Source organism: Salminus brasiliensis, chromosome 23, assembly GCF_030463535.1.
Source record: "Salminus brasiliensis chromosome 23, fSalBra1.hap2, whole genome shotgun sequence".
Classification (NCBI taxonomy): domain Eukaryota; kingdom Metazoa; phylum Chordata; class Actinopteri; order Characiformes; family Bryconidae; genus Salminus; species Salminus brasiliensis.
In genome coordinates, this window is record NC_132900.1 from 5,269,819 (window position 1) to 5,282,157 (window position 12,339).

The 12,339-nt window shown below is 42.7% G+C and overlaps 1 protein-coding gene across 3 annotated transcripts in view; it reads left to right on the forward strand.

Moving 5' to 3' along the window:
* pde1cb (phosphodiesterase 1C, calmodulin-dependent b) overlaps positions 1-12,339 on the forward strand; it is a 116,204-nt gene that overhangs the window by 85,758 nt on the left and 18,107 nt on the right. For all 3 annotated transcript variants that reach the window (XM_072668700.1, XM_072668701.1, XM_072668702.1), the window contains 7 exons: positions 779-961; positions 3,069-3,135; positions 3,724-3,840; positions 4,048-4,188; positions 8,612-8,712; positions 10,503-10,631; positions 11,631-11,732. In XM_072668700.1, the coding sequence (XP_072524801.1) occupies positions 779-961; positions 3,069-3,135; positions 3,724-3,840; positions 4,048-4,188; positions 8,612-8,712; positions 10,503-10,631; positions 11,631-11,732 (840 nt within the window). The remainder of the gene's footprint in view (positions 1-778; positions 962-3,068; positions 3,136-3,723; positions 3,841-4,047; positions 4,189-8,611; positions 8,713-10,502; positions 10,632-11,630; positions 11,733-12,339) is intronic.

Sequence of the window (12,339 nt, forward strand, 5' to 3'; positions counted from 1 at the left end):
TTGCTCTAACCTGTTCACATGTCTCCTGGAGCATGGCGAGAAACTGTTGTTTACAGGAAGTGTGATGGGAGTGATGTATGTGTTGGTGTGTTTTTACATGGGAAAGTAAAATCTGATCTCCTCTGTGTAAAAAGGCCCCATGTCATTGTTTAGGGGAAAAAATTAAGAACCCCCCCCCTCCCACACACACACATTTATTACTAAATGTGTAAAATGAAAGCAGTATGTTATGCATTTAGTCATTCAGTACCTACTCAAAGTGTTCTACGAACGGACAAACAGTGAACCGGTGAACTGGCAACAGGGTTGCAGGCGCCCACGGCTCATTGACGCTCATAGAGACCCCACTTCACAATTTACAGGACTTAAGGGGTCTGCTGCTGATGACTTGGTGCCACAGGACACTTTCAGAAAGTTTTGTAGAGTCCATGCCTCGACGAGTCAGAACTGTTTTGGTGGCATGAACCTTCACAATTCTAATAGGTTTTAATGTTATGGCTAGTTTTATTTAGCTTTCAGGTCGCGTATATGAAATTGTTTGGACATTTACAAGGTGTGTTCTAATAACTATCAGCTCCAAATGAAGAAATCAAGCCATTAACATAATTACTCTGATAGGTGAGATAAAGCGGGTCGGAGAGCTTGGCACGGCCTCAGCCCCGGCCTCGGCCCCGGCTCAGTTGGTGTAAGACACGGTCTTAATGGTGCTTAACTAATTTTCTTGGCAGGACTGCTTCTCATCGATCTCTCTTTCTCTCTCTCTCTCTCTCTTTCTCAGGCGGCTGGTGGACACAGAAGATGAGCTCAGTGATATCCAGTCTGACTCCGTGCCCTCTGAGGTTCGGGACTGGCTGGCCTCCACCTTCACGCGGCAGATGGGGCTGATGCTGAGGCGGACGGAGGAGAAGCCGCGCTTCCGGAGCATTGTGCATGCCGTACAGGCTGGCATATTCGTGGAGAGGTGGGATCACTACAGCCAATGAGATGTTTGCTAGAAATAGCAGGGATTGACTCGGGGTGGGAGATATTAATGCATTGTGTAGGAATGGGAGCACTGGGTGAAAGCTGGAGGCGATATGAACTTATTCTGAATATTAATCAGTGATTTGATCTCAGACTTTTTAAACATATTTAAATATAAGCAAAATTTTGTTGTAGTGGAAAATTTAAACAGTGCCAAAACCCAAAGTTGTACAGACCTTTGGTGGAGTCACAATATTTATTCATTTATTACTTTCACATTGGAATTTCAGCTTAGCAGATGTTTAGCAGATGATGGGTTTGCTCACCTTATCTTACACCTAAACGTTCAGTTGCTTAACTTCTCAACGTTGTATTTTGGTCATGTGATGATGCATGGCCTTCATTCTTCACCATCTTCACCCAGAACTCCGCCCCTCCATGTGTCTGGTTCATAACTTTCACCCCCAACAGTAAAACGTTTGAACCTTTATACGTCGACCATAAACTGTGGTTATGATACTGTGGAAATCTGGAACTGCTGAGCACACAGTACAGCAGAGGACTTCTCACTGAAGACTCTTTACAGCCAGCTAACAGGGAATTCCGGGAGGAGTCATGGCTTCCCCCAGTTTACCTTTTAAACGGTCAAAGTTGTTGAAACACTGCGTCTCCTGGTGCTCATAAACTCCACTGTGGAAATCACGCTGTAAATCTTTGAGTGGAGCGAGCCAGACCGTGTCAGGGGTGTCCGACTTTGGTCCTGGAGGAAATTAGTGCTTCACAGTCTGGCGTCTTTCCAGCTGAAGTGATGCGCTGAATTTATAACTTGATTCAATACAATTTCCTCTTGAATAAAATATGAATAAAAGGCCGTTTTCTCTTTCAGTTTACTGACTGTTAGCAATGATTGTGTTGATGGAATATAGTCTATTGGTATGGAAATGAATGCATCACTTTTTCCATGGATCTGAACTAGGTTTACCACTGTCAGACCTCATGTCTCGCCAGGGATCCATTCAGACTGTTTGTCTTTGTTCCCTTTAACTGATTTTAAATATGACCATGACGCTCATAGGAAAATGTCTGATGCACTGTAGTAGTCTTTCTGAGCCTGTGCAGGAATTTAGAGCTCAGTTCACGTAGCATTATTGGATATTAGCTCCCTGGGCAAAAGATTAGTTTCCTGAGGTCTGAGGTGGTAGTAACTTCAGGTTCCTGCAGATGGCGTTGCACTAGGTCAGCAATGAGTGCACCTTAACCCCTTTACACTCCAAGGCTTATTACACACTAAGGTGTATTACTCAATAACTACAGGGGCTTCTTTGCAAGCTGGTGGGCGATTCTTTGGTAATAGAAGCTGGTAATAACACTTTTCCACGGCCTTTAAGCTTTATAAGGGGTTAAAGTAACTGAATTCAGTCATATTGAGGATTTAAGGGATTGTAAACTATAAGATATACTTTATAGACAGAAGTATTTGGACACCTCCTTATTCAGTGTTTCTTCCGGAATCAAAGACATTAAAAAAAAGTAATTGTCTCTACTACTGGCCAGAGAAGCAGACTTTCTACTAGATTTTGAAGGAGCATTGCTGTGAGGATTTGATTGCATTCAGCCACCAGGGTGTTAGTGAGGTCAGGTCCTCATTCCACCACCCTTTGTCTCTCCTTTCTCTCGTTTTCTTTCTTTCTCTCTCGCTCACTCTCTGGATGTAATTGTATCAGACAGTGTCATTTAACTATGCTCTAATGTATTTTATTCTGCTCCGCATAAGCGAATTACGGTGACAAAGGGCAGAGCAGAAGCATTTTAGAGTCCCTAACAGGGGCCGTGCCATGTCTGCCCACTGGTTTACCAATGAAGAGGGTGCAGTGAGCATGAACATGTGCAGATTGTATGTTGCAGTAGTCTGAGGGTTGTAATTTCAAGGCCTAGAACTGGCAAATGCGAATTGCTGTCTGAAGCTGAGAGTAATTTGAGGGACATTGAAGGTCAAGATACTGTTTGGGCTTGTTGAGGCCCCCTGAGGGAGATTTGGGGGGGGGGGGGGGGGTTGGGGTACACTAGCATGGCGCTCATTTGATAGTTTAATCTCCTCCCAACAGAATGTACCGGCGGACGTCCAACATGGTGGGACTAAGCTACCCTGCATCCGTCATTACTGTACTTAAGGTGAGAAACACACACACACACACACACACACACACAGCATTATTTCCTGCCAAACAATCTCTTCAAAGTTTGGATGCTAACTCGTGAATGTGTATCAGTATCGTCCGATTTTCAGCCAAAACATGCGATCCAGCATATTCACTGTCCAGGAAATACTTCCTTCTAGACTTTGAAGCATTGGTAAGGTCAGGATGTTGGATGATCATCACCCTACCTCAACCCCAACTCCCCAGCTCATCCCAAAATCATCATTCCAGAGAACACAGTTCTCCACAGCTCAATGCTGGGGCACTTTATACCCCTCTAGCCCACGCCTGGCATTAGACAGCATGGTGCCCATAGGTTCATGTTTATCTGCTGTAGATAGTCCTATTCTATTGCCAGTACTGCTTAACAGGGACTAGACAAGCTGTGAGTGTGTGTGTGTGTGTGTGTGAATTTGCACATCTGTGTCAGCAACTGAATGCTGAATGCATTCATCAGCAGGGGTGTCCACAAACATTTGGCACCTATAGCACCTGTATTTTTCAGAGTGTAGGAGCAGCTGTGACCTCATTTAGTTATCGTCTGTGTTTTTTTTACTCGCAGCATGTAGACAAGTGGTCTTTCGACGTCTTCGCTCTGAATGAAGCAAGTGGCGACCATGCACTGAAATTCATCTTCTACGAGCTCCTGACCAGATATGACCTCATCAGCCGATTCAAGGTGAATAAATCCTCCCATACACACACAATCTCTCTCTCTCTCTCTCTCTCTCTCTCTCTCTCTCTCTCTCTCCTCATATATTTACCCATCAGGGCTCATAGTGCCCATAGTGTGGTAGTGTGTAGTACTCTCTCTCCCCAGGCTCTAGGTTGTGTGTGTGAGATGTGTGTGATGTTCGGAGAGATCAAGTTTTTCTGTCTGTGGCAGATTCCCATCTCGTCTCTAGTGTCGTTCGTGGAGGCTCTGGAGGTGGGCTACAGCAAGCATAAAAACCCCTACCACAATCTCATGCACGCCGCTGACGTCACCCAAACCGTACATTACCTACTGCTGAAGACCGGCATGGTGGTAGGTTTACAGACACACACACACACACACACACAAACAGACACACACTGCAGAGTGAACTGTTCATTGCTGTAGCTCAATCGTGATCTTAAAGGGCCCATGTCTTATAAAACCACTGCTTCTCGCTTCTGTGCAGTAAAAGAAGGTGATGTACCGTGTAAACAGTGTTTACATTTCAGAACACGCTATTTACTCTTAAGTCCACACAATCCAGAGCCTGTTTTTAATTTATCATGGTTGTGATGTCATAACCATTAATATTTCTGCATATGATCAGCAGTGTAGCTCTGCCTATTCTCACTCTCTGAGCTTAAACTGCTATAAAAATATAGGCTAGTTAATCAGAGCAGTGGTCATTTATTTACATCAGTCACCACTCACTCATGTCACAACCCTGCTGGCCGGCTCAGACTGGTCAAGCTGGTCAAAGTGGATGAGCAGCTTAGCTTTTTTTCGAGCATATGATATGTTTTTGTTTGAGTTTGATGGTTATGCTGGTCTACCTGACCAAGCTAGACCACCAGTACAACCATGACCAGCATGACTAAGTTGGTGACCAGCTTAACCAGCATTCTAAGCTGGTCGACAAACATGACCACACTTCCCAAAATCAAGTGTGGTCACATGCTGCTTAACCATCTAGTTTTGCATCACCAGCATAGAGTAAGTTTTTCACCCACCTTGACCATTAAAACCCAGCTTAGACCAATCCCAAACCAGCTTGAGCCGGATCTTTCAGCAGGGAAACCAGACGGTTTAATTCTATGGGATAAAAAGAGGCTGACAAATGGTCATGTCTGAACGAATAGTGACTGTTCTTTGCGTAAAACCACACAAATGTTATGAGGGCAGTGCAGGTGCATCCTGTTAGCTTTACTTATCTTTGAGCTGTGTCTAGAACTCCACCTGCTGCCGCCTGAATTGATTTGATGTACACTGGATCCCATACTGCATCCCAGTAGAGTACACGCTAATACTGTAAGATACAGACTATATACTAATCTTAATAAAAAATAGTGCATGTACTAATTTGTTTTGGTACTAACCGGAAGTGATGATGCGTTGCCATGCCAACATACATCACTTGCATCATTATCTGCCTTTTTTTTTATAACAGTTGTTTAATTGTTCCAGACGTAAGTGGGCCCTGCCTTTCAGTTTCGTATTGCATTGTGGGATAATAGTGTCTATTGTAACCGTACTTAAAAAAACAACTGGTTCTGAGTTTGCATCCTGGATATTTGAGTATACTCAACCTTGACACTTCTAATATATACTAAATATATATACTAAATACTTCATACTCAAAAACTAGTTAGTATTGGATACACCCACAGCGTTGTCAGATTAATAAAAAGCCATGAAGTCCAAGTACCTCCATATGATCAGACTGTGGCAAGGATATTAAGCGATGTCTAAGGCTTTGAGTGTTCCCAGGACCACAGTAGCCTCCATCATTTTTAATTGGTTGAAGTTTAGAGTTGGCCATCTGGCCCAATTAAGCATGGTCAGGAAGTAGGTCCTGACCAGACAGCCTGCACTCCAATTGAACATATAGGAGCATTGTGTAGTTCTATAATTCCAGACTGTATCCATCTGTTTCTCTGCATACTGTTTTGGCATTCTTTCACCCTGTTCTTCAATGCTCAGGACTCCACAGGACTGACCACCACAAAGCAGGTAGTATTATTTTTTGGGGGGGGGGGTCAACATTCTCAGCACTGCAGTGACCCTGACTGACACTGTGTTAGTCTGTGTTGCGTTGAGATGAGTGGACTAGGCACAGCAGTGCTGCTGGAGTTTTTAAACACCTCAGCCTACTGGACTGAGAACAGTCCACCAACCAGATATTTCCAGCCAACAGCAGCGTCCTGTGGGCAGAGTGTCTAATAGAAAGTGGGCAGTGAGTGGAAAGAAACAGTGTTTAAACACTCCAGCAGCACTGCTGTGTCTGATCCACTCGTACCACCAGCGCAACACACACACTACTAACACACTCGCCACCACCATGTCAGTCAGTGTTACTGCAGTGCTGAGAATGCTGACCCACCACCCAGATACTACCTACCTGCTCTGTGGGGTCGTGAGCATTGAAGAACATGTGAAAGGAGGTTAACAGAGTATACAGAGAGAAACAGATGGATACAGTCTGCAGTTACAGAACTACAAAGTGCTCCTATATGGGCAGATAGTAGATATAGGTGGTGAACATGTAGGTCAGCATACAAAGTTCCTAAGATCACTGTCTGGAAAAGCCTGAGTTTATATGAGGGCTCGCTCTAAACCCCATTAGACTCACAGTACTTGTGATGCATGTGCTATTGTGGTCATATCCAGCACTTTTATTCGAGCCTTGTTTCCGGTAATCATTTCTAAACATGCTGCAATATTTATTACTCTTAGCTAACGACCCGTTATAATTATGAGCGCCCATTATCAGGCTGCCCCTCCGGGGCTCCAGGGGACTTGTGGAATGGCTTGTCGGTGCACCGCCCTCCTTTTCTGTGCACTTAATCAAGTTGATCATTTTATCATGACAGCTTGTCAGCAGCGCACGTTCTGCAGGCAGTGCTTTCTGCGTAACTGCATTATACAGAGGGCCCAGCAGCGCAGCCATCCATCTCACTCAGTCGCACTAACACACACACGTATGCAGAGACACACACAGGCCTTGAGTCTGTTTGGAGTCAACAGGTCATTCATTAAGCCGTTAGGGGGGTGGGGTGGGGGGGTTTGTCTTTTGCGAAATTGTCATTTCTGATTTTTAATGCGCGGCCAGCTTTAAAGAATCAGCGGTTAACCAGTTAGCTTCATACTTATCTGCTCACACACACACACACACACACACACACATATGCATGCCCTCATGCTAACAAATGCCACCACAGACCAGAAGTACACTATATGTCCAAATGTTTGTGGACACCCCAGTAGAATAGGACTCTCTGGAGCAGATAATCATGAACCTATTGGCACCATGCTGCCTAATGCCAGGCGTGGGCTAAAGGGGTATAAAGCCCCCCTGCATTGAGCTGTGGAGCAGTGGAAGAACTGTGTTCTCTGGAATGATGGATGGTGCTCCATCCAATACTTTTGGTATGAGTTGGAAAGTTGGGGTGATGAGTTGATGAGGTTGGGTGGAGATCATCCAACACTCTGACCTCACTAATGCTCTTGTCACTGAATGCAATCAAATCCTCACAGCAATGCTCCTCCAAAATCTAAGATATAACCTTCTTCTCTGGGCAGTGGAGACTGTTACTCCAACAAAAGCTGAATAAGCTTTTATTTAATGTCCTTGGTTTTAGAAGAAACAATGAATGAGCAGGTGTCCCAATACTTTTGCCACTTTAGGGTATATGTCTGAATGGCAGGCCTCCCTGGCCATTTGCTCCTACGTTATATGGATGAGGCAGCCAATCAGAACAGAGCTCATTTACATGTCCAGTTTTAAAGGTACAGTCTGTAATCTCAGAAATAGCCTTTTTAAATTCTGTAAATAAAGAATAAAGAGTCTGACAAGCTAAAAATTCATAATAAATCTTTATGTGTCAGAAAATCATATTTTGGGCAATAAAAACACAAGATTAGGAATATAAGCTATACATCACTGAAGTTTTATCATTAATTAATAAAACAATAATAAGCACTTATAATAAGGTAAACTGAGCTCATAGGCTTACTTGTAAAAAAAAAAAAAACATAGTGCATCCAACAAGACCAAAAACCTGGTAGCTCTTTTATACAGCAATACAAACCTGGTAGCTCTTAGAAATTGCTGAACAGCACACCTGTGGCAAAGTTCTCACACAAAGGTGTGTTTCTTGTATAGAAATATTAACAAATATGAGTGAAGTTATCCTTTTCTTAGTCTGTAAAAAGCATTGCATTGAATTTGATTTTGAACTTTTCTGAGTTCCTGTAGTGCCCAAAGTGTGATCTTCGTATGCAGATGTTAGCACATAAGACAGTTATGTGTTTTTTATCATTTTAGCATTTGTTCTGCAGTGTACGATGCCTGCAGTACCAATTTAGAAGGCCTTCTGGGAATTTGAGAAGCTTATCATTAGCCTCTAAATAATGTAGAGCGGCCCCACATTCAGCTACATGGTGGAAGTCACGACTCAGGATAAATGTGCCTATGGGCTGCAATTTTACAGTGTCAGATTGGTGCAGGACGGCTCGCGAAGCCACTTTACTGGGTTATTAACTTTTAACATGAAACTGAAGCAGAATTCACAGGCCTGGCCTCTTACTCATTAGACGACACAGTCACGATACAGATGAGAAAACCATCAGGGTGTACGAACACTCGCCACTGTGTTTGGCCTTTGCATTGTCTTTGGGTTTACCTTCATTAGCTTTTCTGCTGTGATTTAGTACCTCGTCTTTTCTCTTCTGATCATTTCTCCTCTCTTCGCAGCACTGGCTGACTGAACTGGAGATTTTCGCTATGATATTTGCTGCAGCAGTGCATGATTACGAACACACCGGAACCACGAACAACTTCCACATCCAGACCAGGTAAAGGCACCAGTGCCGTGGGCTTAGGAGGGTCTCAGTCATCCATCAGCTCCCATTCAGGTCAGAGTAGAGCACAGAGAGCAGAATTAATGAATAAAAAGTCAACCAAACGAGCAGGGAAAGCAGGCAGTGGGGTGTTGATGTGCCTTGTCAATAATGAACTGACCGGAGGCAGAGGGGAATTAATAGTGCAGAGTGTTTTGAATGGAAAGAGTGAGAGAATAATAAGAGAGTGCAAAGTTTTGCAAACTTGCTTGTGTTTTTTGTCTGGGTTTTTTATGTAAACAGTAAACTTTAGCAGTAAACTGTCCCTGGACCTGATGTTACCATTTGAACATGAAAAGGTTCACATTAATAGCATTTACACTCCTAAAACTGTAAAGACAGGAGGAATCTTAAATGTAGGCAATAAATCAATTAACTAGAGTAGCTAATATTTAGCTAACCTCAGCTACAGTAGTTGACATTAAACTAACATCAACTAAAGTAACTAATATTTAGCTAACATCGACTAGAGGAATTGACATTTAGATACCATCCTCTAGAGGAATTGAAATTTAGCTAACTTCAGGGAGAGAAGTTGACATTAAGCTAACATCAGCTAGAAGAATTGACATTTAGCTAACATCAGCTAGAGTAGTTAGCATTTAGCTAACATTGACTAGAGGACTTGACAGTTAGTTAACAACAGCTACAAGTAGTTGACATTAAGCTAACAAAAAACAGAGAAATTGACATTTAGCTAACATCGACTAGAGACGTTGACATTTAGCTAACATCAACTAGAGGACTTGACATTTAGCTAACTTCAGGTAGAGAAGTTGACATTAAGCTAACATCAGCTAGAAGAATTGACATTTAGCTAACATTAACTAGAGGAGCTAATATTTAGCTAACATTGACTAGAGGAATTGACATTTAGCTAACATCAGCTACCGTAGTTGACATTTAGCTAACATCAGCTACCGTAGTTGACATTTAGCTAACGAAAAACAAGAGAAATTGACATTTAGCTAACATCAACTAGAGAAATTTACATTTAGATAACATCCTTTAGAGGAATTGACATTTATCTAACTTCAGGGAGAGAAGTTGACATTAAGCTAACATCAGCTAGAAGAATTGACATTTAGCTAACATAAACTAGAGTAGTTAGCATTTGGCTAACATTGACTAGAGGACTTGACATTTAGTTAACAACAGCTACAAGTAGTTGACATTAAGCTAACAAAAAACAGAGAAATTGACAATTAGGTAACATCAACTAGAGACGTTGACATTTAGCTAACATCAACTAGTGGATTTGACGTAGCTAACTTCAGGTAGAGAAGTTGACATTAAGCTAACATCAGCTAGAAGAATTGACATTTAGCTAACATTAACTAGAGGAGCTAATATTTAGCTAACATCGACTAGAGGAATTGACATTTAGCTAACATCAGCTACCGTAGTTGACATTTAGCTAACATCAGCTACCGTAGTTGACATTTAGCTAACATCAGCTACCGTAGTTGACATTTAGCTAACATCAGCTACCGTAGTTGACATTTAGCTAAAATCAGCTACGGTAGTTGACATTAAGCTAAAATCAGCTACGGTAGTTGACATTTAGCTAAAATCAGCTACGGTAGTTGACATTTAGCTAAAATCAGCTACGGTAGTTGACATTAAGATAACAAAAACAGAGAAACTGACATTTAGTCAATTTAACTTCAGGAAAAGTAGTAAATATTTAGCTAACATCAGTCCACTCTCGTCTTGCTGCTATGCTCTACACCTCTGCTGTCCAGGTCAGACACGGCTATCCTGTACAACGACCGCTCGGTTTTGGAGAGCCACCACGTGAGCGCAGCGTATCGCCTCTTACAGGATGACGATGAGATGAACATCCTCTATAACCTCTCCAAAGACGACTGGAGGTAAGGGAACTCTCTCATCTATCATCTAACTCTATCATCTTCTACACAGACCTGTCTCCACACATTACTTATGTCTCCACATTCTTTATGCCGTCCTTCTCTGTCTCCTGTGGTCATGAAGAGATGCCCGTTGGCTAAAACTGTTCACTGTGAGCAATGGGAGAGTCTTTCAGCAGGGAGGAAGGCGGGGAAGCGAGACCTGATTCATCACCAGTTCAGCTTTTGTCTCTTCACATCCTTACTTTCAGTGGAGGCACACTATGCGTCCAAATATTTCTGGACACCCCTTCTAATGAATGCCTTCAGCTACTTTAAGTTGTACTCATTGCTGACACAGATGCAAATGCACACACACAGTTTCTCTAGTTCCTGTGGAGAAGTACTGCCAATAGAATAGGACTCTCTGGAGCAGATACACATGAACCTATTGGCACCATGCTGTCTAATGCCAGGTGTGAGCTAGATGGGTACAGAGCCTCCTAATGTTGAGCCGTGGAGCAGTGGAAGAGCTGTGTTCTCTGAAATGATGGTTGGTGCATTACTTGAATGCAATCAAATTCTCACAGCAGTTTGCTCCAAAATCTAGTAGAAAGCTGTCTTCCCTGGACAGTAGAGACAGTTACCCCAACAAAAGCAGGATCAACTATTTTTTAATACCCTTGATTTCAGAAGAAATAATGAGTAAGCAGGTGTCCCAATACTTTTGTCAATAGGGTGTACATTAATTGTATATACTGTTGAAGGTTTGGTTAGGTGGACTTAGGCGCTCGACTTCATTTCTGGTGATTTTGGTTTTCAGATAACTTCTATAAATCTTCCTCCACACCGTCTAGCGATGAATGGCCCATCATTCTGCTGCTGGTGATGATTTACAGTGCAGTTCAGTTATTCCACAGTTTACCCAGGAAGCTGTGCAGAAGATGGATGGGAGCATTTTTCCGGGTGCAGGTTCTGGCCCAGTTTAATAACTGTTTTGAATGTTTCCGCTGATGTTGCCAGGGAGTTCAGGGCGCTGGTGGTGGAGATGGTGCTGGCCACAGATATGTCCTGCCATTTCCAGCAGGTCAAAGCCATGAAGAACTTCCTACAGCAGCCAGAGGGGTGAGGATAGCTCTTCTCTTCACTTCTCTGCTCCTCTCCTATCTTCTCTCCTTTTCTTCTCTTCTTCTTTCTTCTCTTCTCTTCTCCTTTCTTCTCTTCTCTTCTCATTTCTTCTCTTCTCTTCTCATTTCTTCTCCTTTCTTCTATTCTCCTTTCTTCTCCTTTCTTCTCTTCTCCTTTCTTCTCTTCTCTTCTCTCCTCCTTTCTTCTCTTCTCTTCTCTTCTCCTTTCTTCTCCTTTCTTCTCTTCTCTTCTCTTTTCTTCTCCTTTCTTCTCCTTTCTTCTCTTCTCCTTTCTTTTCTTCTCTTCTCTTCTCTTCTCCTTTCTTCTCATTTCTTCTCTTCTCTTCTCTTCTCTTCTCTTCTTTTATCTTCTCTTCTATTCTCCTTTCTTCTCCTTTCTTCTCTTCTCCTTTCTTCTCTTCTCTTCTCTCCTCCTTTCTTCTCTTCTCTTCTCCTTTCTTCTCCTTTCTTCTCTTCTCTTCTCTTCTCTCCTCCTTTCTTCTCTTCTCTTCTCTTCTCCTTTCTTCTACTTTCTTCTCTTCTCTTCTCTTTTCTTCTCCTTTCTTCTCCTTTCTTCTCTTCTCCTTTCTTCTCTTCTCTTCTCT